We start from the raw sequence: 22,404 nt of genomic DNA, 5'->3' as shown, positions 1-22,404 counted from the left end.
CCCTGCCTCCCTCTGAGGGCTCTGTGGTGACACTGGTGATCCAGGACAGTCCCTGTGCATGGGGAGGTGATCTCCCACAGGCCCGGGAGAAGGTCAGGGGTGCGTGGGCAGCACTCTGCCAGCCCTGGCTCTCAGCTGCTTTTCCTGTTGCAACAAAATCCTCTGACAAAGGCAACTAGCAAGAGGAAGGGTTTGCCTTGGCTCCACCGTCATGCAGGGAAGGTGCTGAGGCAGATGGTCACATGACAGGAAGGGGACCAGATGGATGCTGGTGCAGCAACTTCTTGTCTGTGGTCCAGGATCCCAGCCCAAGGGATGGCGCTGCTCACATTAGGGCAAGTCTTGCCTCCTGGAGGCCTGTCTCTCATGCTTCTGGATCCTGTCCATTAGACAGATAATGCCGCCCAGTGCACTGGTCACTGTGGGCTCCTGCTGGGGTGTCTAAGCTGTGCATACCACCGATTTCTGTAAGTTCAGCTGACAAGATCCCTGTTTGTGGAAGCCTGGTGTTAACAGTGATAGGCTGGGTGGCATCTCATGAGCAGCCTAGACTGTGCCCTCAACCCCCAGGGTGGCCCCTGGCCTTTGGTGGGACTGTCATCTATGTACACCTGTCCAGCCAGGTGATCCCACCATGGTGCTCTGCTACTACCTGTGTGGAGGGCAGCTGTGGCAGCTGCCACCTGGTCTCCTGGGATCCCCTGAGAAGTGATGTGGCAGCAACAAGGACCGGTGGCCTGCTCCTTGTGGCTGCATTGTCCTGCAGGGCTAGGGACACCCTTGGACACAGACAGTTCACGGGTGCTCCTGCTGCAGATCCCCACATGTGCACAGCAGTGGCCTGCATGAACAGCTGTTTGTATGTGAGACTAGCATGTGCTGGGACCAAGTCCTGCTCCTGGTGGCCACTAGGTGGCACTCCCGCCCTTCTGATGGGCAGCCATTCCCTGGCTCCCAACCTAGCTACTCCTAGGTGCTGTACCCACGCTCCCTGGCTTCCTGTTGTGTTCGGGATGGGGAGACAGCCCCCTTTCTCCCTCAGAAAATAAGAGTGAAGAATGAGAGCTGCAGGCCGGCCAGCCAGGGCTACATGGTGAGGCTACAGCTCAACCAAGCAGAGACAGAGAAAAAGAAACCAGGCCAGCCCCTGGCGGGAGGCTGAGACTAGGACCTGACTAGCACCCACTGCTTAGCTTCAGAGAGACCCCTGAGCTGTCAGGAGCCATCAGAGTGGCCAGTGAAGTGGGTGCCAGCCCCAGAGAGACAGGCTGGTGGGTCAGCTGTGGACCTCTTTGGGACTAGAGCATCCCTAGTGTTAGGAAGCACCTTGGCAAAGACAGTGAGAGCCATGCTGCCTGAGGGTGGCGCTGGGCCATGCATGGCCACTTGGTCCTGCAGCCTGTGAGGCCTGGAGCTCCCTGAAAAGTGATGGCCACACGTGGACAGCTGTCTGTGGCGGGAATCCACGCAGTGTGCCACAGGCTGGCCCTCTTTTACCACCAGTCACCCACTCCGCACACTGGGTGCAGGTCCCTGTATCCTGCTGTGACTGGGGGTGGCCATCAGGGCTAGTAGTGAACACATTGGCCACTTGTTTGGGCACAGAAAGTGCCGGGAGAGTTCAGTCTTGGTCTTGGTGAGGGAGGCCCTGTTGCCTATAAACAAGGGTCTCCTACTGTGAGCGTCCGCCCTGTCACCCCCTCCCATGGCAGGGAAGGGTCTTCGTTAGCTCTCTGTTGCTGCAGTAGACACCATGACCTAAAGAAGCTTGGGGAGGAGGGCTGATTCTGCTTACCCGTTCTAGCAGTACTCACTCCATCATGGCAGGAAGTCAGGGCAGGAGCTGATGTCGAGGCCATGGAGGGTGCTGCTTACTGGCTTGCTCCCCATGGCTGGCTCAGCCTGCTTTCTTATAGATACCAATACCACCAGGGATGGCACCTCCCACAGTGGGCTGGGCCTTCCCCCTCTGATCATAATCAGAACACCGTCCCATAGGCCAGTCTGATGAAAGCATTATCTCAGTGGGTTGGCTCTTCCAGGGCAATTTAGATCTGTCACATTGACAGCTGACCATTACAGGGTGGGACCGGACCCATGTATCCTTGGGGACACACAGACCAGGTGTACATTTGACTTGGGTTCTCCCTACCAGGCTATGGGCCCCAGAAAGATAGGATTTCAGCTATATCTGTGTCCCCAGCTCCAGCAGGGACCTCAAAGGGGTCAGCACTACTCGGGTCCTTGTTATACCATTGGAGTTAATACATTCTCCCTCTTGGACATGTGGATGCTGCTCCCTGGATACGGCTTAAAACTGGGGAGTCCCCACTGCTGAGCCCTCTGTCTCCCCCTGTTGTATGACAAGAAAGAGTTTTCCCGAGGAGACAGGATACACGAATACTCACCAGGTAGGGACCCCACAGCAGACCAAAGTATGGACACCACCAAGTCCTACTTGGTGAACGTGAGTTTTCCTGGGGTCACTGACAGGCATATGGGTGAGGGGAGACAGCTGCGTCACCAAGGCCCACCCCAGCATGGGTGACGGCTCACAGAGCTGGGAACCTGGAGTGTATCACACAGCCCGCAGGCCACAGGACAGGCTAGAGAGTGTCCTTTCCAGGTGCCTCAGCTGGTCTGAGCCTCTTTCAGGCAGCTCGGCTTCCTGAGGGGACCCTCAGCTTTTATTGTTCATTCTGGTGGGGAGGGGCCTTATGAAACTGGTCGGTTTCAGAGACTTCCTGGAGGTATTTTGAGTTGCTTACCTTCCTGTTTAAAGAGCCCTCCTGCAGGATGAAAAAGGCTTCAATCCCAGAGGAAATTATTATCCCGCCCCCATCGGAGCCTCTAGTGTGGGCTGTGTCTGCTTTGCATCAGCACCATGATGGGTTATGGTACATGAGGCTATCTGCATGTCCCAGCGTTTTCTGAAGCTTCTCTGGGTCTGTTGCTGCCTTGGCTGATGTGATCAGGGTCAAAGGACTTTGAAGGTGGTGGGGGATGTGCTGCCCTGGGCAGGCAGAGCAGAGAACCCCAGGCTCTGTGCAGTCCCCCAGAAACGGTTGCAGCAGGTGGAGGTGGCACTTGGAGGTGGGGTGGGTTCTCATGCCTTCCACAGAAAGCTGTTTCTGTACTGGGGTCTCTGGAGGGGTAGGCACACATGTGCGGCTGCAGTGTGGCCCCTGCGGACAGGGCCTTGCATGAGAAGTGAGGCGCTTGCACTTGCAGGGCTCCCAGTGGCTCTTCCTCCTCCTCCTCCTCCTCCTCCTCCTCCTCCTCCTCCTCCTCCTCCTCCTCCTCCTCCTCCTCCTCCTCCCTGGGTAATCTGTGGCCACTGCTTAGTCAAACCCTGGGCTCTAGCCTAGGGAAGGTCACCTGCATCACCACCTAAGGCCCGAGGGGACAACTGGACCTGCTGGGGACCTACCCTGTGTCACCTGGGGTGGTACTGGCTTCTGAGTGCCTTGCAGTCCCCATCCTCAGGGACCAAAGATGGTCCCTGCACCTCACCATAGGCATGACCCTCTGCAGTGGTCAGCTGCTACCAGGTTCTTCTGACCACCAAGCCAGTAGGAGGCAGCTTGGCTTGCAATGGTTGGTTCTCATCTGGCTTGCATCAGGTGACCCTCCCCCGTCCTGTTTCCACTGTATGACACCTGTGAGGTGTAGATGCTCTCTACTAGGGAAGTATAAGGTTGCTGCTTCCACCTGAAGCCAGTGGCTGTGATGGTGGCCACTGGGGGAGGCTCTTCCCTGGTCCCTGCTCTGCCACTCTGTCCTCTCCAGAACACCTGGCCATGGTGCCTGTCCTCAGCTATCCTAGGAGTTCTATGAGAGGCAGAGCTGTCTGCAGAAGGAGCCTTCTCTGAGGGTGACAGTTGTCCCAGGTGGCTACCCTGGGCTGGTAGAGCCTAGCAGCAGGCTCTGGCTGTGTTGCTGGTGCACCTAGTATGATTGGGGCAGGAAGGATCTTTCTCTACCCAGTCCACATCTCAGTGGTGGCCTTGGCCTCTCTGTCCCAAAGATGCAGCCAGCTCCATGTCCCCTGACCTGTCCTGTCTCAGACACTGCAGGTGTATGAGGCAAAAGGCCAGCCCACAGGTTGCTGTGTGCCCCCTCACACCCCGCTGGGGCTGTTGGAAGCCAGGAAACCCCAAATGGCAAGGTGACCAAGAGCCAGCCAGGGGTGCTCTCCAGCTGGCATTGAGGCTCTGCTCTGCAGGGGTTGGCATGCCGGCCAGCTCAACTGCTTGGTCCAGACATACAGAAGCTAGTGCAGGACAGCTGTATTATCCCTGGCCCCGGTGCCCCTGCAGCCTCCTTATTGGGCCTTTGGCCTCACTCTGGCCCCAGTCACTCTGTCACCCCCGATGCCACTGCTCTGGCCTTTTGCTTCTTGAGATTGTGCTGTACACCTCAGCTACCTTGGGAACCTGGTGACATGCCTGAGCTCAATCTGGGGCATTGGGGCCCTTGGTACAGCAAGATGAGCCCTGTGTCATTAGCCACTGCGGCGCTCTGATGATGGCAGGCAATTCAGAGAATCTGGTGCACACGGCAGGGTGCGGCTCTGAGTCACAGCCTGTGCCCATTAGCTCGATGAGCCATCCCATTCCACATCCTTTCCACAGCCGGGCCTTGCCAGAGAGGTGGTTGTAGCAGGCCTGCCCTGCAGCTGTGTCCCTGGGATCATTGGAGAGTCAGAGCAACGGGACATCACTGCATGTTGGGGCTCTCAGGGCCTCCGCTGACTGTGTCCCCAGCCTTTCTGCCTTGGAAGCACTGAGCAGGAAGCTGTCTGTATTCTTTGCCCAAAGCAGGGCTGTTAACTTGCAGCAGGTAATGGAGCCTCCCCGCAATAGATTTGAGGAGTTGGAGCTGAGCTGGGCTCTTGGGCCAACTGCTGAGCTGGGGGGATGGCCTGCGAGTTTATCTCTTTGATTGTTATATGGCCTACTTTTTTGGTTGGGGATTCCTCTCCCTTGCTCCTCTTCCTCCCTCTCTCTGTCCCCTCCTCCCCCTCCTCCTGCCCCTGCTCCTCTTCCTCCCTCTCTCTGTCCCCTCCTCCTCCTCCTGCCCCTGCTCCTCTTCCTCCCTCTGTCCCCTCCTCCTGCCCCTGCTCCTCTTCCTCCCTCCTTTGATGGTGCAGGTGGGTGGGTCTGTTGATGAGGAGCTGACGGTTCAGCTTTCCCATGATTCACTCCTGCCATCCACAGACCCTGCCTGCTGTGGCTCTTGGCTGGTGAACACCGTGCCCTGTGCAGATTCGTCAGTGTCCTGCACAGTCCCCTGGCTCCTGGCTTCCATCTAGAGTTGTAAAGTGTCCTTGGCTACTCTGGGCCAGCCTGTTGTCTGACTTCCCTTGTGCTTGATGGCCTTGGTGATGTGGAGCATAGTATGCTCTATGGTCATCTTCATCACAGGCCAGCCCTGCTGATGTCCTTGACCGTGTGGCTGAGGTTGTCTGCTGGTGTCCTCTCCCCACAGGGCAACTCCCCACGCTGCACTCTGAGGTGAAATGAACTCTGTAAAATGAAATGTTTTCATTATCAGAGAAGTCAAGAGAGGAAGGAGCAGAGCGGCTCTGTGCCAGGCTGGCAGCTGGGCCCAGCGCTGCGCCGACTTGAGTTCCTTTCCTTCTTCCTGGAGAGGAATCACAGATGGAGCGCTCGCCTGGGGTTCCATGGCTCAGAAGCAGAGTGTATGGGCCCTTCAGGCTCTCCAGGTGGCTTACAGCAGGCCCCTGCCTCCAGGCTGCATGGGAACACCCTTGCTCTAGCAGCCCTGACCTTGGAGGGACCGTCCCCTGATGAGGCCAGGCTCATCTCAGGAGTCGGTCAGTTGTTTTTTTTTCACTGATGTATTTATTTTTATTTTTATTTTATGTGCATTGGTGTTTTGCCTCCATGTATATCAATGTGAGGGCATCAGATCCCCTGGAACTGGAGTGAGCTGCCATGTGGGTGCTGGGAATTGAACCCGGGTTCTTTAGAAGAAAAGCCAGTGCTCTTAACTGCTGAGCCATCTCTCCAGCTTTGAGTTGCTCAGTTTTTTTATAAGCTCCAGGTGTGCCATGGAGCCCCCTCATCCCTTCCTGTGGGACAGAGGACAGGTTGTTCCAGGGCCATGGTGTGTGTGCATGTGCACTCTCGCGTGTGTGCTGGGGACTAGAGCGCTCTGCAGCAGCCCCTGTCATCCTCCTTACCCTCTGTACTTATCACTGCCATCCTGGCTTTGAGGAGTTGAGCTGCCCCCCTTTATCCTTGTGGTCTGTGCATCTGTCCCTGGGCTGCATGGCCTGGCAAGGGCCACTTCCAAACTTCGTACAAACAGGCCAATTTTGTCTCCACCTGCGTGTGAGAGTTGGCTCTGCCAGGGGGAGCGGTGCTTGGTACACCTTCCTGCTGGGGACTCCCCTTTTCAGGACTGTATCAGGGTTTGCTGATGACTATTGGGCTGCCCCTGCAGAGGTTACGGCACAGGACCTGCCACCATCACACCTGCTGTAGGTGGAGGGACATCACCTGGCTGTGAGCCTCACTCAGAAAACACTGTCCTTGCTTCTGAGAAAACTCAGAAGGGCTTTTGTCCCTGCTGCTTTCCGTACTAGCGGGCCAGCACCTGGTGGCCCAGCATTAGCTCAGGACTGGTGGTAGGCAGGCAGCCAACATTGGTCACTGGGCAAGCCCACAGCCTTAACCCACTCCAGCCTGCCCTCCACCAGGGCCCTGCAGAGTGGTCTAGCGTAAATGTCAGCATACTCACTAGCACGAGGCAGTTGGGCCACTCTATATCTGATGTCACCTACTCTGGGTCTGTTGCCCCCCCTCCCCCAGGGTACAGGTGGGAAACTGGGGCACTGCTGGAAGATGAGGTTGGGTCAGGAGTGAGGAGTCCCTTCAGTGCAGAGTGCCTTCGAGGAAGGTTCCCTAGTATGTGGGAGGAGGCTCTGGGACCCACAGATGTTCACAGTGTGGTCCTGTCCTGTTTGACACCAGTGGCTGGGCACAACTAGCATGTCCCCAGTGTCTCTGGTTGGGTCTGGTGGCAGCAGGAGACCCTGCATCGTTTCAGCATCTTTAGGGTTAGCGCCATGACATGACAACCTCGGGTGCAGGAGACCACAGGGGCTGTGTGCTAGGAATGCCCCTAGTCTATCTGGACCTGGCTAGGTGTGTCCCCAGCCGTCTGGCCGCCACTCAGGAGGTCTGTCCTGTCACCTGGGGCGGCTCTGAAGTAGGAGCCTGCAGTGGAAAGAGCCCCCCCCCCCCCCCCCGCAGCAGCTGGTTTCCACAGCAACCACTGCTTGAGTTAGAGTGCTTGCCTTGTCTCCGCTCAAAAGTCAGTCACTGGTACAGTGTGTACCCTTCCACAGCCTTGGCTTCTGATGGGGTTAATGGCCCTGCTCAGTGGCTTCCTGCCCTGATTTTGAGAGTGGAGGACTGGGGAGAGTTGACCCCGGTGTGTTCCAGCCACTTCTAGTGCAGGAGCCTGGAGCCCCATGGAGCAAGTGGAGTGTTGCAAGGTTCCTCCAGCAGGCGTTGCATCTGGATGTGCAGTGGGATCCGTGGGAGAGGAGTCCTTTTGATGGGCCACTAACAGTGTCCCCAGTTTGGGTCTGCACTGGGCTCACCCCGGAGAGGTCTGAGTGACCACGGGCCTGGTGCCTATGCTGCCTACCATGCCAGCCACAGTGTCCCAGGAGTGTCCCCTGAATACAGCCTGTTTCTCCACCCATGCCCTCTCCCTCCTGAGCAGCACCCCCCTCTGGTTCCCAGAGGACCTGTCCTTAATCTTCGGTTTTCAGTGTTTGAGCAAGTGACTGGCTTGGGAGACCAGTGCTGCAGGTTCATGTGTGGACTGTGGAGTCCAGGCTCGTGTCTTTGTGTGAGCTCCTGGTTGTTTAAGCCATGGTTCAGGGCAGTGGAACACAAGAATTGGAAGCTTCTGCGTGCCCACAGCCACAAGTCCAAATACCGTGCCTGCAGCACCAGGCTCCTTGCCAGCTCTGCACCATCACCAGGACCTGCCTCTCCGACCGTCTCCTGTGAACAAGTCCCAGACTTTCGGCAGTGCAGGGTAGGTGCCATCCAACTTAGGGCCATGGGTGGCTGTGTAGGCGTTGATCTTGGTCATGTGCTAAAAATCGCCAGGCTGGAGTAGGGTCCCACACCTCTGCGGAGCATGCAGCATCTGCTAACTGAGATGGGTGGACACGAATGGGCCAGTGCCCACACCTCCTCCCCAGGCCCCCAGGGAGTTGTGACAGCCACAGATATCCACCTACCCCCACCCCGGCCACCAAGATGCTGTTCCCCCAACACCAGCAGCTTCCCTGTGGGGGGTTGGTTCCATCTCCAGTTCTCTGTGTTCTCCAAGCCAGCTCTCTAGATCCCCTGTGTGTTTCAATAAAAATGTCATTACAAGAAGCCATTGACACTGCTGGTGTGTGACACCAAATTCTACCGCCTATTGTCCTAGAAAACGATCCATTAGAGATAAAGTCAGCAGCTCAATAGTCTCCACCCTGGGAGCAGCCTTCCCAGTTCTGGCTGCTGCTATCTTCACTGCAGTCTGTGTCTGTACCACCCACGCAGGCAGGCCATAAGAGATGGGATTCCCCGGTGCAAATAGGCAGGTCTCACTTGTGCCAGCTAGGCCAGGCGGCTCCTGGCTGGAAGCCCCTTTTAGCTCAGGTGAACTGAACCCCTTTTTGCAGCAATGGTCAAATTGGGGTACACAGAAGCCTGTTCCCTCATATGGAGCTGTTTGCAGCCCCCATGTGCCTTTCCCATGTGTGTCAGATCCTCCGTGGCCTCTCTGTAGGGTGGGCAGTGGGTGGATGACAGTGTCAGATCCTCCGTGGCCTCTCTGTAGGGTGGGCAGTGGGTGGATGACAGTGTCAGATCCTCCGTGGCCTCTCTGTAGGGTGGGCAGTGGGTGGATGACAGTGTCAGATCCTCCGTGGCTCCTCTGTAGGGTGGGCAGTGGGTGGATGACAATGGGTTTGCCAGTGTGCCTTCGGTGCCCAGATGCCTGAGTTCAAGGGTACCTTGAATACCTGTCCAGGTTTTACTCTGACCTGTGGGGTCCCTCCTTTTGTGACTCAGCTGCAGTGACCTCTTTAGTCACACCAAGATGTCCCCTGTACTTGCTCTCCAAGGTGTCCCTGGCTGTGGCTAGGGTGAGGGTCACCCTTTCTCACTTTTGCCATTGGTGTGACCACAGGCCTCAAAGACCCTGGTGGGGGCGGGGGGTTGTCTGCCACTCTTGTCTGCATTCCTGTTGCTAGGGACACAGAGGACAGGTGACCTTGGACACCAGGCAGCCTTGGTTTACCCCTCTATCAGCCCCGTGCTCTCCGAGTCCCTTGTGCTGTGGGCAGTGCAGAGGTGCTGCGGCTTGGCTCAGCTCTGAGGGTGCGGCTAGTCTGGGCTCCGCTCTTGTCTCTCCCTCAGCGCTGTCTCATTCCTGCTGGGTTCCTTTGCCTGCTGTTTCCAGGGTGGAGCTGCTGGGGTTGTCTGTGATGGGCCACTCACCTAGCTCCCACTGTTGCCTGATCACTTCTTCAGTGTTGCCCTTTACTACAGCAGGAACGCTTGCGAACACAGTCCCACCTGTCCTGGCTGTCCGAAGGCTTTTATGTGGAGTGGCTTGGTTTGTTTGTTCTCTCTGTCTCTGTCTCTGTCTCTCTGTCTCTTTCATTTTTTTTTTTTTTTTTTTTTTTCGGTTTTTCGAGACAGGGTTTCTCTGTGTAGCTTTGCGCCTTTCCTGGAACTCACTTTGGAGACCAGGCTGGCCTCGAACTCACAGAGATCCGCCTGGCTCTGCCTCCCGAGTGCTGGGATTAAAGGCGTGCGCCACCACCGCCCGGCCTGTCTCTTTCATTTTAAGATCTCACTATGTAGCTCAGGCTGGCCTTGATCTCATAGGGATCCACCTATCTCTGCTTCCTGGGTGCTGGGATTAAAAGAGTGCATCACCACGCCCGGCTGGCCCAGTGTTTTGTACAGGTTTCTGTCTGGAGCAGTTTTCTAGCAGCCCAGGGGGTCGGTTCTCTGGCCGATTCCCTGCTGTGGGGCTGGCCTGTTCCCTGACAGGTCCCTGTTGACAGCATTGCTTCGTTTGTCCTTCCTTTCTCTTCCACTAAGAAACCTCTGCCAGGGCCCCTGACTCACTTGATAACACCTGGCCTTCTCCCCAGCCACAGCCTGTGGGCAGGTGGCACTATGTCTTCAGTGGCCAGGGCCACAGCTTTTTCCAAAGGGAGGCCTATGACCTGGTGCTTGCTTCTCTGATGAGCCCAGGCCATTTGAGGTTCCGTTTGCAGTGGATGACACACTGACCTCATCCTCAGAGCCAAGATGGTTAAACAGCCCTCCTGAGGGGTGACACCACACCCATCCTAAGGTACTGTGTGCAGGGGCCACGGGAGGACTTGATGTGATCATCAGATCAGTGATCGTCAGACACGTCTCCAGTGTCTTTGGCCTTTGATCTCATGGTGCAAGCAGAGGGCCACTTTGGGGCTTGGGCAGCTTCAGGCTCATGGGGAGGGAAAGCCATCCTGCTGGACTGGCAAACCCCAGAACGGGAGCTGCCCTGTTGTTCTCAGCCCAGGGGGCTTTGTGTCTGAGGGTGGCCATGACAGGTCAGCTCTTGGGGCCCTGGAGAGCCACTGCCGTTGAATCTACAGTACATCCAGGGTTATGGTGAGAGCGTACGTGTGTGCATGCATGTGCCAGGGGCCTTCATGTGGCATGTGGCCTGGCCTCTGTGGCAGAATGAGAGTACGCTGCCCCTCTTCCTGGGTCTGTACAAGTTGCTGTTGTCCGGAGGTCTTGCCTGGTGCTGCACAGGCACTATGGAGTCACTGCCCTCATCCTCAGCTGCGGACAGTGAACAAGGCACCCTCATTGCCCGCCGCTTGGCACACAGTCTCAGTGTTGTCACCATAGCCCTGAGCTCAGCTGGAGGATGATCTCCTGTCTCCAGCTCAGAGCCATCAGTGGGGACTGAGCAGGATGGTCCCCAGCAGGGCCTGGGAGCTTGGGGCTCAGATGGGGCTAAAGGCCTGGTGAGGTACCTCGCCTGTGGGAGCCAGACAGAGGCCACCAAGGGCTCTGAGCACATTAGAGCAGCTGGGCCGTATGGCCCATGGCTCACTGTCACCCTGGTGAGGGGCTCTGTGCGAGTCTGCTCCCCACCAGGCCTTTGTGCCCCTTTCTGACACAGTCATTTAGTTTTTAACTGGTGAGGCTTTTGCTTATTTATTTTCGTTGTTCTTGATAATAATTCTGAGCCATTAGAGGGGAAAATTATATTCAGAAACGCTGTTTCTTGCTTTATTTGTTTGATGATTTAGAGCGATAGAGAGCAGCACATACGCTGGCTTTTATAGTCTGGTAATTATTCACATCCATCAGCCCTTCCGGGGGATAAACAGAACACCGCGGAAATTGCACTATTAATAGTGGCCTCCTCCGTGGGCGGGAGGCAGGCAGGAGGGCAGGAAGGGAGACCAGTGTGTCCGCTGAGGCCTCTTTACCCTATTGCACCAGGGCTCAGCTGCTCAGTTCCACCCACAGGGCTGGAGACCCATGGCACCCTGGGGCCTCGAGATGCCCCCACTTACTTGAAACCTGTACTGTACCCTCAGGGCCAGGTGCCATGTGTCCCCCAGCTGGCCCTGGGCTACTCAGCTCACACTCCCCCAGAAGGCTCTGCTCCTCTGCTTCGTACCTGAGTCTCTTTCCCAGGGGTCCCTCAGCATAGCCCCCCCCCCCCATGTGCAGGCACAGAGCTGGTGTCTCCTGATGGCCAGTGTAGTCTCCCAGTACGGTTGCCAGGGAAACCAAGTCCGTAGCTCATGCTAGAGACACAGAACAGGGTTGTCTCTGCTGCAGGTCTCCTGGACATACTTTGTGCACAGTAAAGGCTTTAGAACGTGGAGGTAGGTGCCAGGGGACTATGGGAACTGTTCAGAAGGATGCAGCCTGCCTGACATGAGGTCTCTGACCTGTGCATCTCCTAGGAAGAGCCAGCTAAACCTCAGAATCTTAGGGCTTTGAATGGCCTGCTTAGTGTCCAACTCGAAGGCTCCCTATAGCCCCCAAAGCGTCCTCCTGGACCCAGTACACAGCCCAGGGCAGCCCACAGTGTCCACAGAGCCCAGCCTGCTAGAAGCTTCTCTGCCGTGCTGAAGCACCCCAGGGTGGCTTGGTCCAGGCAGGTATAGGTTTCTCAGCTATTAGTGGAGACGAGGGCAGTCAGTCCTAGAGGAGCAGGTGTAAGACACGTGGGGCATGTGGATGTGTGTGCATGTTTGTGTACATCGATACAGGTGGGAGAGCGGAGGTGAGGTGGGGATGCCAAGGTGGGCAATATGCAAGCAGTGACCAGAGCTGACACACGAGAGAGCTTGGATCAGTCTGCGACGGTGGCTGCTGCCCAGGACCAGTGTGGGTGCTGTCTGTGCAGATGTGGTGCTATCTGTGCACAGCTGCTAGGGCATGGGATATTGAGGCTGTGGGGAGTTGGACCTTGCAGTGGGGCACTTGCCTGTGCTGCAGCTCCGAGATGGAGTCATGGTGTTGAGGTGGCTCCTGATCCTTGGCAGGGTGGTGCATGGTTCCCAGCCTAGACTGCCCTTTGCAAAGCCAAGCCTGAGTGTCGATGATGCCCCAGCACAGAGCTGGCCCAAGCATAGGCGTGGTTCTTGTGGGTGTGGGTATGGAAGGATCCATGGGAAGGTTGACTCTGCACTTGACTGTGGCCACCCATAGTTGTCCTTCAAGATGGTCCTGGCTACCCTGACTTCTGCAGCTTCTTCCGGGTTTAGCATTGGACCCTCACCCTGGCCTCAGCTTGGGGATCAAGGTGTTTGTTGGCTGTGGCCTTCGGCTGGGCACAGTTTTTGTGGCCTCATCTGACTGTAGCGAAGCATAGAGGTTCCTAGTACTGCTGCTCCCTGCCACCCGTCCACAAGCTTGTCTCCCCAGGGCCGCCCTTCTGCACCCCTGGCTAGCGGCCTGCAGGCTGCACTTCCCGATAACGCCAGGCGTGTTCCAATGTATTAAACTTCCAGCAGCCGCCAGATTCAATTAATCTTATCTTTACAACTCCTAATTACAGGCGCTAATTAAGTGGAAGGCACTGTGGACTGGGGATGCCGCATTCATCATTGTGGCCAGAGCTGGGAATTGGTTCCTTCCAGGCCTCGGGTGGCTTCCCAGAAGCCTGCCCCAACCCCTACGGCTCCCAGAATCACGGTGCTTTGAGCTGTAGAGAGATAAGAGACCTGGACAGAAGCGTGACCTCAGCTTGTCCAGACATGGAAATTCTGGAGTAACCCCGCAGCTGAGCGTGCTCAGGTTTCCTCAGACAGAGTCCTGGGGGTACCTGAAAATTCCTTATTGTGTCCTCCGCAGATGCAGTGACAGGACAGTGGCCGAGTCTCCCACCACCTTTTTATTTCATTGGAAAACTCCTCACTTCTGGGCTCTTTTGGGCTTCTCTGCCTTGGCTCCTGCATCCTGTTGTGTCTGAGCCCTGAAGGGTGCCAAGCCACACCCCAGCCTTCCCGCTCCACTCCAGGAGCTCCCCCAGTGGGACCCCCTGCCTTACGGTTTGGTGGTGACAGCCCTGTCTGCTGTCTGAGTGTGGACTGCGCTGGCCAGAGGTCCTCGCTCTGATGTGCCTCCTTCTCTCACAGGTACGCCATCCCACCGGAGCACGGCAAGCGCCTGGAGCGCCTGGCCATAGGTAGGTGTCTGAGCCCCAACGGGACAGGGACAAAGGTGAGACAGGCAGGTGGCCCGTCCAGGTGAGTCTCACTGTGCCTGTCTGCTGGTCACACGGCCACCCTGCAGCCACCCCTCTGGGCCCTCTCCCTGGGCTGATGGCAAAGCTTTGGGTCCTGACTGTCAGAAAGGGACTAAGCAGCCAGGGCTCAGGCAGCAGAGAGGTTCCGACTAGAGACCCTATCTGTGTTTGGGGGAGTCGGGAGGGAGCGTGACCCTGATCTCCTGACTCCAGGGCTCAGGCAGCAGAGAGGTTCCGACTAGAGACCCTATCTGTGTTTGGGGGAGTCAGGAGGGAGCGTGACCCTGATCTCCTGACTCCAGGGCTCCTAAGTGCAGGGAAAGACATCATAGAGTCACCTTGTCAGTGGGGCTGGTGGCAGCATGGCCTAGCCTGGCTCTCTGAAGTCCGTGGGAGTGCAGCTCAGTCTTCCACCAGTGACATGTGCTCAGATGGGGTGCAGCGAGCCGTGCCTGGCTTTCACACTGGGTTTAGATTTGTAGCCCAGACTGGTGGAGAACTCTCCATCCTCCTGCCTGAATCTCGGGCATGCTGGGACAGGCGTGTGTGCCACCACACTGAGCTGTTCCTTTCTCCCACCATGCTCTGGTACAGGATGGGACCCAGGGCCTCAAGCTGCCACTATGTTGGTTTTTCTTTTGTTGGCTTTGTTTGTTTTTGGTTTCTCCAGATGGTTTCACTGTGTATCCTTGACTGCCCTGGATCTCACTCTATAGATCAGGCTGGCCTTGAACTCACAGAGATCCACCTGCCTTTGCCTCCTGAGTGCTGGAATTGTAGGCATGCACCACTACTACGCAGCTTTTTGTTGGCTTTTTGAGACAGAGTTTTGCTAAGTTGCCCAGGTTGGTCTTGAACTACTTTGTAGCCCAGGCTGGTCCTTGAACTCAAAATCCTCCTGCTTCAGCCTCCAAAATGCTGGGGTGACAGGCCCGTGCCACCATGCCCAGCTCACCCATTCCCTTCATCCGGTGTAAATCTGTATATGGGAACCTCAGACACACACATTGAGAGGTGTGAGTCCTGACTGCTTGAAAGGTCTGTCTGTCCTCTGTCATCCCCAGAGCAGCCCTAACACAGGCGTCATCTTCTGCTAGCCAGGGCTGTCAGGACTGAGATGGACTAGCTAGCCACACAGCCCTTCTGATGGCCTTGGTGGGCAGTCAGGTCTATGGCAGCTCTGAGCTTCTGGAAATTCTCAGCTGTGCAGCCCCTCAGGAAGGCTAACCTGGGTCCTGCAGGACCCATCTGCTGGAAACCCACAGCTGCAGATGGAGCCCTAGACGTCTCCCACTGTGGTGTTCACAGTGTGGACTTGAGTGTGGCCCCTAAGGCAGCTCTGGCCACCGCTTCCCAGCCCCACTGTGCCCAAGCACCACAACCTTGGTCATTGTAAACAGCCTAGAAGGCACCTCCACAGTTTAGAGTCCATAGGCATGGCAGGGTGTCCTGGGAGTGCTGCAACCCACCATTCTAGAGGCCCACGTCCCTCAGCTCTCCACCCCTTCTTCCTAGTTCAGTGCCAACAGTACAGCATCTCCCATGTTCTCTGTCTCTCCCCTCGCCCCAGCCTTCCTCTGAGGGCCATGAGGATACTGGGCCCAGGATGCTCCCGGCTCAGGGTCTTTCACTTGGGCCAAATGCAGAGTCTCTTCTGGCCCTGGAAGTGATGCCACAGGTCCTGGGGAGTGTCCTGAGCGAGCTGATGCTGCTTATGTTCCTCTGCTCACAGTTTCTGCCTGACCCCTGCTGACATGACAGTGTCTCCCCCGCGTGGGATGTGGTTCAGTGAGCCAGGCTCAGGTGCTTCTTGCTCTGTGGCCTCCTCTGGAGACAGTGAGGCCGACCTCAGAACAATAAATGGTCAGGATCTCAGTGCCCTCTGTCCACCCCAGTAGCCACATCCCCATTTCCAGTGCCTGCAGGGGATGTAGGTAACAGCTTGCCTTCCCAGAAGGTGTGTGCAGAAGCTGGGGGAAGGGAGAGCCAGCTGCAGAATTTCAGTTCTGAGGCTCCAGAGCGGCTGCTTCAAACACCTGTAGGGCATGGTGGCACACTCCTTTAATCCCAGCACTCAGGAGGCAGAGGCAGGTGGATCTCTGTGAGTTCCAGACCAGCCTGGCCCACTTAGTGAGACCCTGCCTCCTAAAGAAAAGAGCCAGCAGGGTGGGGCAGCTGCCTGGAACCCAAGAAAGGACTGAGAAGTCTGCTCAGGGGAGGGGTAGGGTGGGGACAGGACAGGGAGGCAGGATGCATGACCTAGCAGTGTCTGCAAGAGGCACATACAGCTAGCTCCCCCACAGCTCTGGCCTTGACAGCCCTGAGACCTTCTTTGGGCATGCGCCACTGATGCCACCCACGGCAGAGCCGGGTGGAGTGGGCTCACAGTTAGCACAGAAAATGAATAGCTGAGCCGTAAATGGGCTTACGGGGAAAAGCGCCCGCGGGAGAGCACTAATGTGGGGGCGCTAATCACTTCAGATGCGAGCCTTTATTAGGGTCCTAATGAGAGTCACTTAAGCCGTGCATTAAAAGGGGGACGTGTGGCTGGCAGCGGCAGTCATAATTTTAACCAAGGCGCTTTTAGCATCAAGGAAGGAAAGATGGGGATGCGGTCCTCATCCCCTCTGGAGCCTGCTCTTCCAGCTCAGCCTCCTGCCAGCAGTCAGGGCCTCCAAGCCCTGCTCCCCATGCGTCTGTGCATGTGTCTGTGAGCACGCACGCTCACACCCATCAACATGTGCTCTTGAAGCAGAGACCGACCAGGGGCATGCTAGCCTGGAGGCTAGGGTGCGTGTTTGTGTGGGATTCTGGAAAGTTCCCCAGGCTGAGGCTGTGGGTCAGTTCTATCATCACCCTCTGCTTTTCCCACAGCAGACTTCTGTGACCCTTGCTGTGGTAGGGTGATGGCGTGCAGGCATGCTCTGAGGATGCACAGGCTAGTGTGGGTGAGCAGCTCTCTAGGGGCTGGGTATGCCCTGCCTTGGTTGCTCCCTATACTGCCCATCTTGGTTCTGACAGGGTGTGGCTGAGCCCCAGCCTACCCTTGGCTTCTGAAGGGACATTCCCTCCACACTGGGAACTGTGCATTTCACCCCAAGGAGCCCAAGGCCAGGATCCATGTTGGGATCCTAGGATGTGGTTGAGCCTTGAGACAGCCGTCCCTGCTCTGAGGCAAATGGAACATCTGCCTGGGGAAGTGAGGGGACCCCAATGGGAACATAGGCTGCTCTCTGTCCTGAGGTCAGTTGTGTTCTGGGACCTCAACTTTCTCCCCTGGGCTACTGAGGTGCTAGGACCAGGAGGCCGCTCACAACTGTTATACCTGTGTTGTCTCTTGGTGGTGACCTTGAGTCTTAGCCTTGTTCCTCTGAGCTTCCAGTACCCTCCAGGGAGGAGCTAAATCTGCGAGCTTGCCATGCCCCACCCATATGGTCCTGGAATGCTGTGTCCTGGTGAACAGGGTAGACGCTCCTAAGAGTTTGCTGGAAGGTGTCTGCTGGGCAGTCACGTAAGTGGCAGCTGCTTCTGTCTTGCACAGTGCTGGGAAGTGACATGCTGTGATCCACTCCACTGAGCCTGGGGCTGAGGCACTGGTCTGAGACCTGTCTGAGGTCCCAGCTTAGTGCCCACTCCCTAGGATGAGGCCAACAACCCCTGTTCCCACACTGATACCCATTCTGACACTGCTCTCCTCTACCCAGGCTTCTTCCCTGGGAGCTCACAGGGCTGTGATGCTTTCTTGAGGCACAAGATGACACTCATCTCGCCCATCATCCTGAAGAAGTATGGCATCCCCTTCAGCCGGGTATGTACAGGCCCCAGAGAAGGTTCTAGAATGGTGACCAACTGGTCTTGGCAGGTGACCTCTTGTTCTTCTACAGGGGAAGTGGGGGAGGGTATGGGACAAGTGTGGGTTTGGCAGGGTCTTCGTTGTCTCCAAACCACACAGAGCCCTGTGCCCAAGTACAGGTCCCTCACTGCCCAGGCCACATCTAGTGTTAGCTGCTTACAGCCAGCAGGGTGCCTGGCCACGGAGTGCAGGGGTCCTGCTTAGCAATGAGTGGATCAGCATTCCTGAGCGTGGAGACTGAGTCCATTCAGTGTGCCGCTGTAGAGGCTATAACGGAGGATGTCTGAGGTGGGTGAGGCAGCCCTGTGGCAGCTGTTGGGGGGACAGTTGGCAGTGGGCTTCCTACTCCTGGATTGACAAGTTTACAAACCTAGGACCTCAGGTTTCTTTGGGCAACATGGTGTGCATCCCAGCAGGGAAGGCTAGCCCAACTGGGCATGCGTCAGCAGAGGAGTATAAGCCTGTGTGCTCTGGGGACCAGGGAGTTGAAAGGGCCCTCAGGACAGCTGTTTCTGAAGGTCTCTTTGAAGAGCAATTTGTCAGCCTAAGAGCGAGTTCTGTGATGAGACCCCCTCGCTCCGTGCTCACACAGGGCGTCAGCATGTTGGAAATTGCTCCTGACATTTCAATCAAGGCACCCGCAACATCCGCTGTGTTCTTCCTGCTGGTGCAGCCCGGAGGCTGCTCCCGGCTCTGGCTCTGAGAAGCACAGATCCCATTGTCAGGTGGCAGCGTTGTTGCTTGTGGAAGTGAGAAGTATCTGCAACCAGCTTGGGAATGTTCTGCAGGCTGGTGCTTCATGCACAGGGACCGCTGTGGACAGAGTGACTGCCTGGTCCCTTCCCGCGGGGCAGTGCTCGGCAGTACCATGGATTGCACATGGTGCCCAGCCCAGGGCAGCTGGCTGGCCTCCAGACTACAGAGGCTGCAACACTGGAGCCATGCTCCTCACACTGCTGGTTTGGGTGTCTGGGGCCTGACCTGCCCCAAAGGCTTGTGGGTGAAGGCCCTTGTCTGACATCAGAAGGTAGCTGCCCCATCTTGGGATGGGACCTGAGGACAGAGCAAAGGCGAGAGATGAGCGTCCTCTTGCACATGAGTTGTGGGTGCCCTCATCAGAATTCCTGTCACCCTTCAGACGAGCAGCTGCACGCTGCACTTGTGAGTCTGTAATGGTATTTACTTTTAGAAGGGAAAACTGATCAATAGCCAACTCGTTAATAATTAAGAGTGTGTATTTCTGTAATCTGTCCTGCTGAAGCGTCTCCAGCTTTCTCCCTGACTGGCGCCGGCCCTGGCTCCTGTGACTCTGCCGCACCATCATCCATCATCTAAGGCCTGCTCATTTATCCCTGGGCTCTGTTGACAGCAGAGAAGGGGAAGGCAGCTACAGGGGATCAGGGCATCGGGACACAGTGGCTGTGACAGGAGCCCAGTTCTGTCGCCTACCTGAGCAGGACTTTCTCATGGCTGTGGTGTCTGCCCATACCTGCATCCTTACTGTTGGCCTCAGCATGTGTGGTATGCTGCGCCCCAGAATGTTACAGCTCCCCACATGTGCGCACCGTGGATGCTGGACAGCTGGAGAGGGCCAGCTGTGAGCGGTGTCTCCACTGCTGCCTCCAGACCTCCCTTCCCCTCGCCCACTTAGAGCTCACCGTGAAGCAGCTAAGATTCCCCAAGGGACACTCCTGTGTCACAGTCGGCCATCCTTCATTTTGCCGTGAGGGGCTGTCACTTGGGCAGGAATTTTAAAACATAACTTAATGTAGCTGACTTCCCTTGATTGGCACAATTAATTATTTGAAAAGAAAAATATTGGTGCATTCTCCAGGGCAGGCTGCGCTCTGGGCCGTGTTGGTTTTGATGGATTTTTTGAGGAGTGGCTGGGGCTCTAAGTCCCCACTGTAGTGTCTACTCTCTCCCCAGAGTTGCCAAGAGGAATCCAATGACGTGACTCGGTGGCCTCTGGGGGACACAGCTCAAGCGCCCGGGGTGAGGGGTTGGGGGCAGGGAGTTAGAGTAGTATCATTGTGACTTGGAGTGCTCAGAGAGAAGTCACCCGACACCATCTCAGTGCGGTCCGTGTCACAGTGAGCCACTGTGGCAGACAAACCGGGTGGTGCCATTCACCCGGGCCATCTGTAGAGGCTCAGAAACCAGTGAAACACTCTCCTGTGTGCTTGAGACGAGAAGCCAGGGTGACCAGGATTGCAGAGTGAGCCAGGCCGAGTGACAGGGCCTCCCCAGGGCTCTGGAATCTTCCTCCTTTGTTGACACATGTCAAGCTCGGGATCCTAGACATCTGTGCTCTTCACGCCTTTCTGCCTGCACAGTGGACAGTGAGGGGCCAGCAACCTCCAAGAGACACCCTCTTCCTCCTGGAACCTCAGTTTCCCCATCACAGATGAGGCTCTGTCCCTCCTCTGAGGAGTGTGTGTCCTCCGTCTCTCCTGGGCTGTGATGCAGCCTCGTCTCAGGGACGGAGGTCTGCAGGTTGGCAGGTGTTCCAGAGTGCTGTCCCTGGAACAAAGGGCTGTGTCCACACCTGCCTCATGGAGAGCCATATGCATCAGCGATGTCCTGTAGGGCACCTCCTGTGCTTGCGTGTGCTGTGGCCTCAGAGAGGGTGGGTGAGGCTCTAGCAGTCCATGGCCCAGTGCTGCACTCTGGTGAATGACGTCTCTTGGCCTGGGTGGGATGGCCAGACCATGGTGGCCACAGTGCAGAGTGAGGAACATGGTGCTTGCCCTGTATCCTTTGGTGGCCAGGACTGGAACCAGGTCTTTTCATGTAGACCAACCTAGTCTCAAACTAGGTGACTCTCCTGTCTCAGCTACCAAGGGCTGGAATGACTGACATGTTCCACCATAACAGCTTTGCTCTGTGGTTGCTTGTCTGAGACAGTGCCTCACTGTGTAGACCAGACTAGCCTGGAACTCACAGAGATCTACCTGCCCCTGAGTGCTGGGTTTAAAGGTGTGCACCACATGCCCAGCTCTCTCTTTTTAAAAAACTTTATGTATTTTGTGGGTGTGAGTGCTGTAGCATGCATGCTGAGGTCTGAGGATAACCCATAGAAGTCAGGTATGAGTGTGAGACCTGGGGACTGAACCCAGGTTGTCAGGCCTGGCAGGCAGCAAACGCTTTTAGCACTAAGCATTTTGCCAGCCCTAAACCCACAGTCTCTAAGCCTGGCAGGGTCCCATAGGCTCCTGAGCTCTGTGCCATTGCTGATCCACAAGTTCATCCCAGGGCTCCAGCGGCTGTGAGCCACCCTCGAGCCAGCCTCGCCACTGAGTCCGTCACTCTTCTCCGTAGATCACCCAGGAAGCTGGGGAGTTCATGATCACTTTCCCCTATGGTTACCACGCGGGCTTCAACCACGGCTTCAACTGTGCAGAGTCCACCAACTTTGCCACACTACGCTGGATTGACTATGGCAAAGTGGCTACACAGGTAGGTGCAGAGCGTTTGGTGGGTGAGTGGGAACAGCCCTGTACTCACGTGGGTGCAGCCCAGCTGCTGGCAGTGTTCAAGGGGTGGTGTGGGTGGGTTCTGTCTTCTTCAAGGAACCAGGTCTTTGGCTTTTTCATTTCTTCTTTCTTTCTTTCTTTCTTTCTTTCTTTCTTTCTTTCTTTCTTTCTTTCTTTCTTTCTTTCTTTCTCTCTCTCTCTTTCTCTCTCTCTCTCTCTCTCTCCCTCCCTCCCTCCCTCCCTCCCTCCCTCCCTCCCTCTCTCTCTCTCTCTCTCTCTCTCTCTCTCTCTCTCTCTCTCTCTCTCTCTCTTTCCTTCCTACCTTCCTTTTCCCTCCTCCTCCTCCTCCTCTTCCTTTTTGTTTTGTTTTTTTGAGACAGGGTTTCTCTGTGTAGACCATACAGTGATGCTCTGGCAAGCTGGCCTTTGTTGTTGAGCAAAGTTATTTATTAGTTAGTTTGGGATTTTGAGACATCAAACATGGTCTGGCTTGGTACGGCCTCATCCTCTCTAGTGGCAGGATCACAGGATGCCCCCATGCCCAGGACTGAGCCGTCATTTAGCTTTTCTCTGTTTTGCTGCTTTCCTTGTACACGTGTGTGCACATGTGTCCCACTTTCTGTCATCTTCCTATGGGAGGCAGGGTCTCCTGGCCATGGCTTCTTGGATGCCCTATCAGTTTCCCATCTCACTGGCATGCATTAGTACATCCAACTTTTTGTGGGTTCTGAGGATGAGAAGTCAGGCCAACAGCTGCTTCACCCACAGGGCCATTTCCCCATCTTCCCCTGCTTGCTGCCCTCACCCTGCCTTGTGGGGCAGTTGTCTCCTTTTGTGACTGGTCATGAAGCCAGGATCTGAGCTCTGGGCAGGTGCTCACTAAGAACGTGGCATGGACCTGGTGGTATGCTCCAGGGTCGCTGAAGCATATCTTCAGTCTTCATGAAACACTAAGTCTGGGGGGAGGTGGCATGACCCAGGATTGGGACCTGTGTCCTGTTTTGATTGGTTAAACCCTTAAATGGTCAGGGCTGGTGGGATGGCAGCTGAGATCACCTGCACCTGTGGCAAATTGAGCTGTGATGGCGGGGTTCTGTGCTTGTGGGACTGTCTCAGCCGCAGTCACAACAGGAACTGCCCAGATAGTAAAAGCAATTCCAGGCTCAGCCATGTGTTCACAAACAAGCAGCATTTGGAGAGTGCTGTCCGCAATGGCACCATGCTCACATTGTCAGGCAGCGTAGCGTG

The 22,404-nt window shown here is 56.2% G+C and overlaps 1 protein-coding gene across 7 annotated transcripts in view; it reads left to right on the top strand.

Annotated features, from left to right (window-relative positions):
- Kdm4b (lysine demethylase 4B) overlaps positions 1–22,404 on the top strand; it is a 98,247-nt gene that overhangs the window by 36,555 nt on the left and 39,288 nt on the right. For all 7 annotated transcript variants that reach the window (XR_008220292.1, XM_052746871.1, XM_052746868.1 and 4 more), the window contains 3 exons: positions 13,718–13,767; positions 17,532–17,635; positions 21,002–21,139. Coding sequence is in view for 6 of the 7 variants with exons in the window: in XM_052746871.1 (XP_052602831.1) it covers positions 13,718–13,767; positions 17,532–17,635; positions 21,002–21,139 (292 nt within the window). In the remaining variant the exon portion in view is untranslated. The remainder of the gene's footprint in view (positions 1–13,717; positions 13,768–17,531; positions 17,636–21,001; positions 21,140–22,404) is intronic.

Source organism: Peromyscus californicus, unplaced genomic scaffold (genome assembly GCF_007827085.1).
Source record: "Peromyscus californicus insignis strain IS unplaced genomic scaffold, ASM782708v3 Scaffold_1__1_contigs__length_55948999, whole genome shotgun sequence".
Taxonomy (NCBI): domain Eukaryota; kingdom Metazoa; phylum Chordata; class Mammalia; order Rodentia; family Cricetidae; genus Peromyscus; species Peromyscus californicus.
Note: the sequence above shows the minus strand (reverse complement) of the source record. Positions and strands in the feature narration are given on the sequence as shown.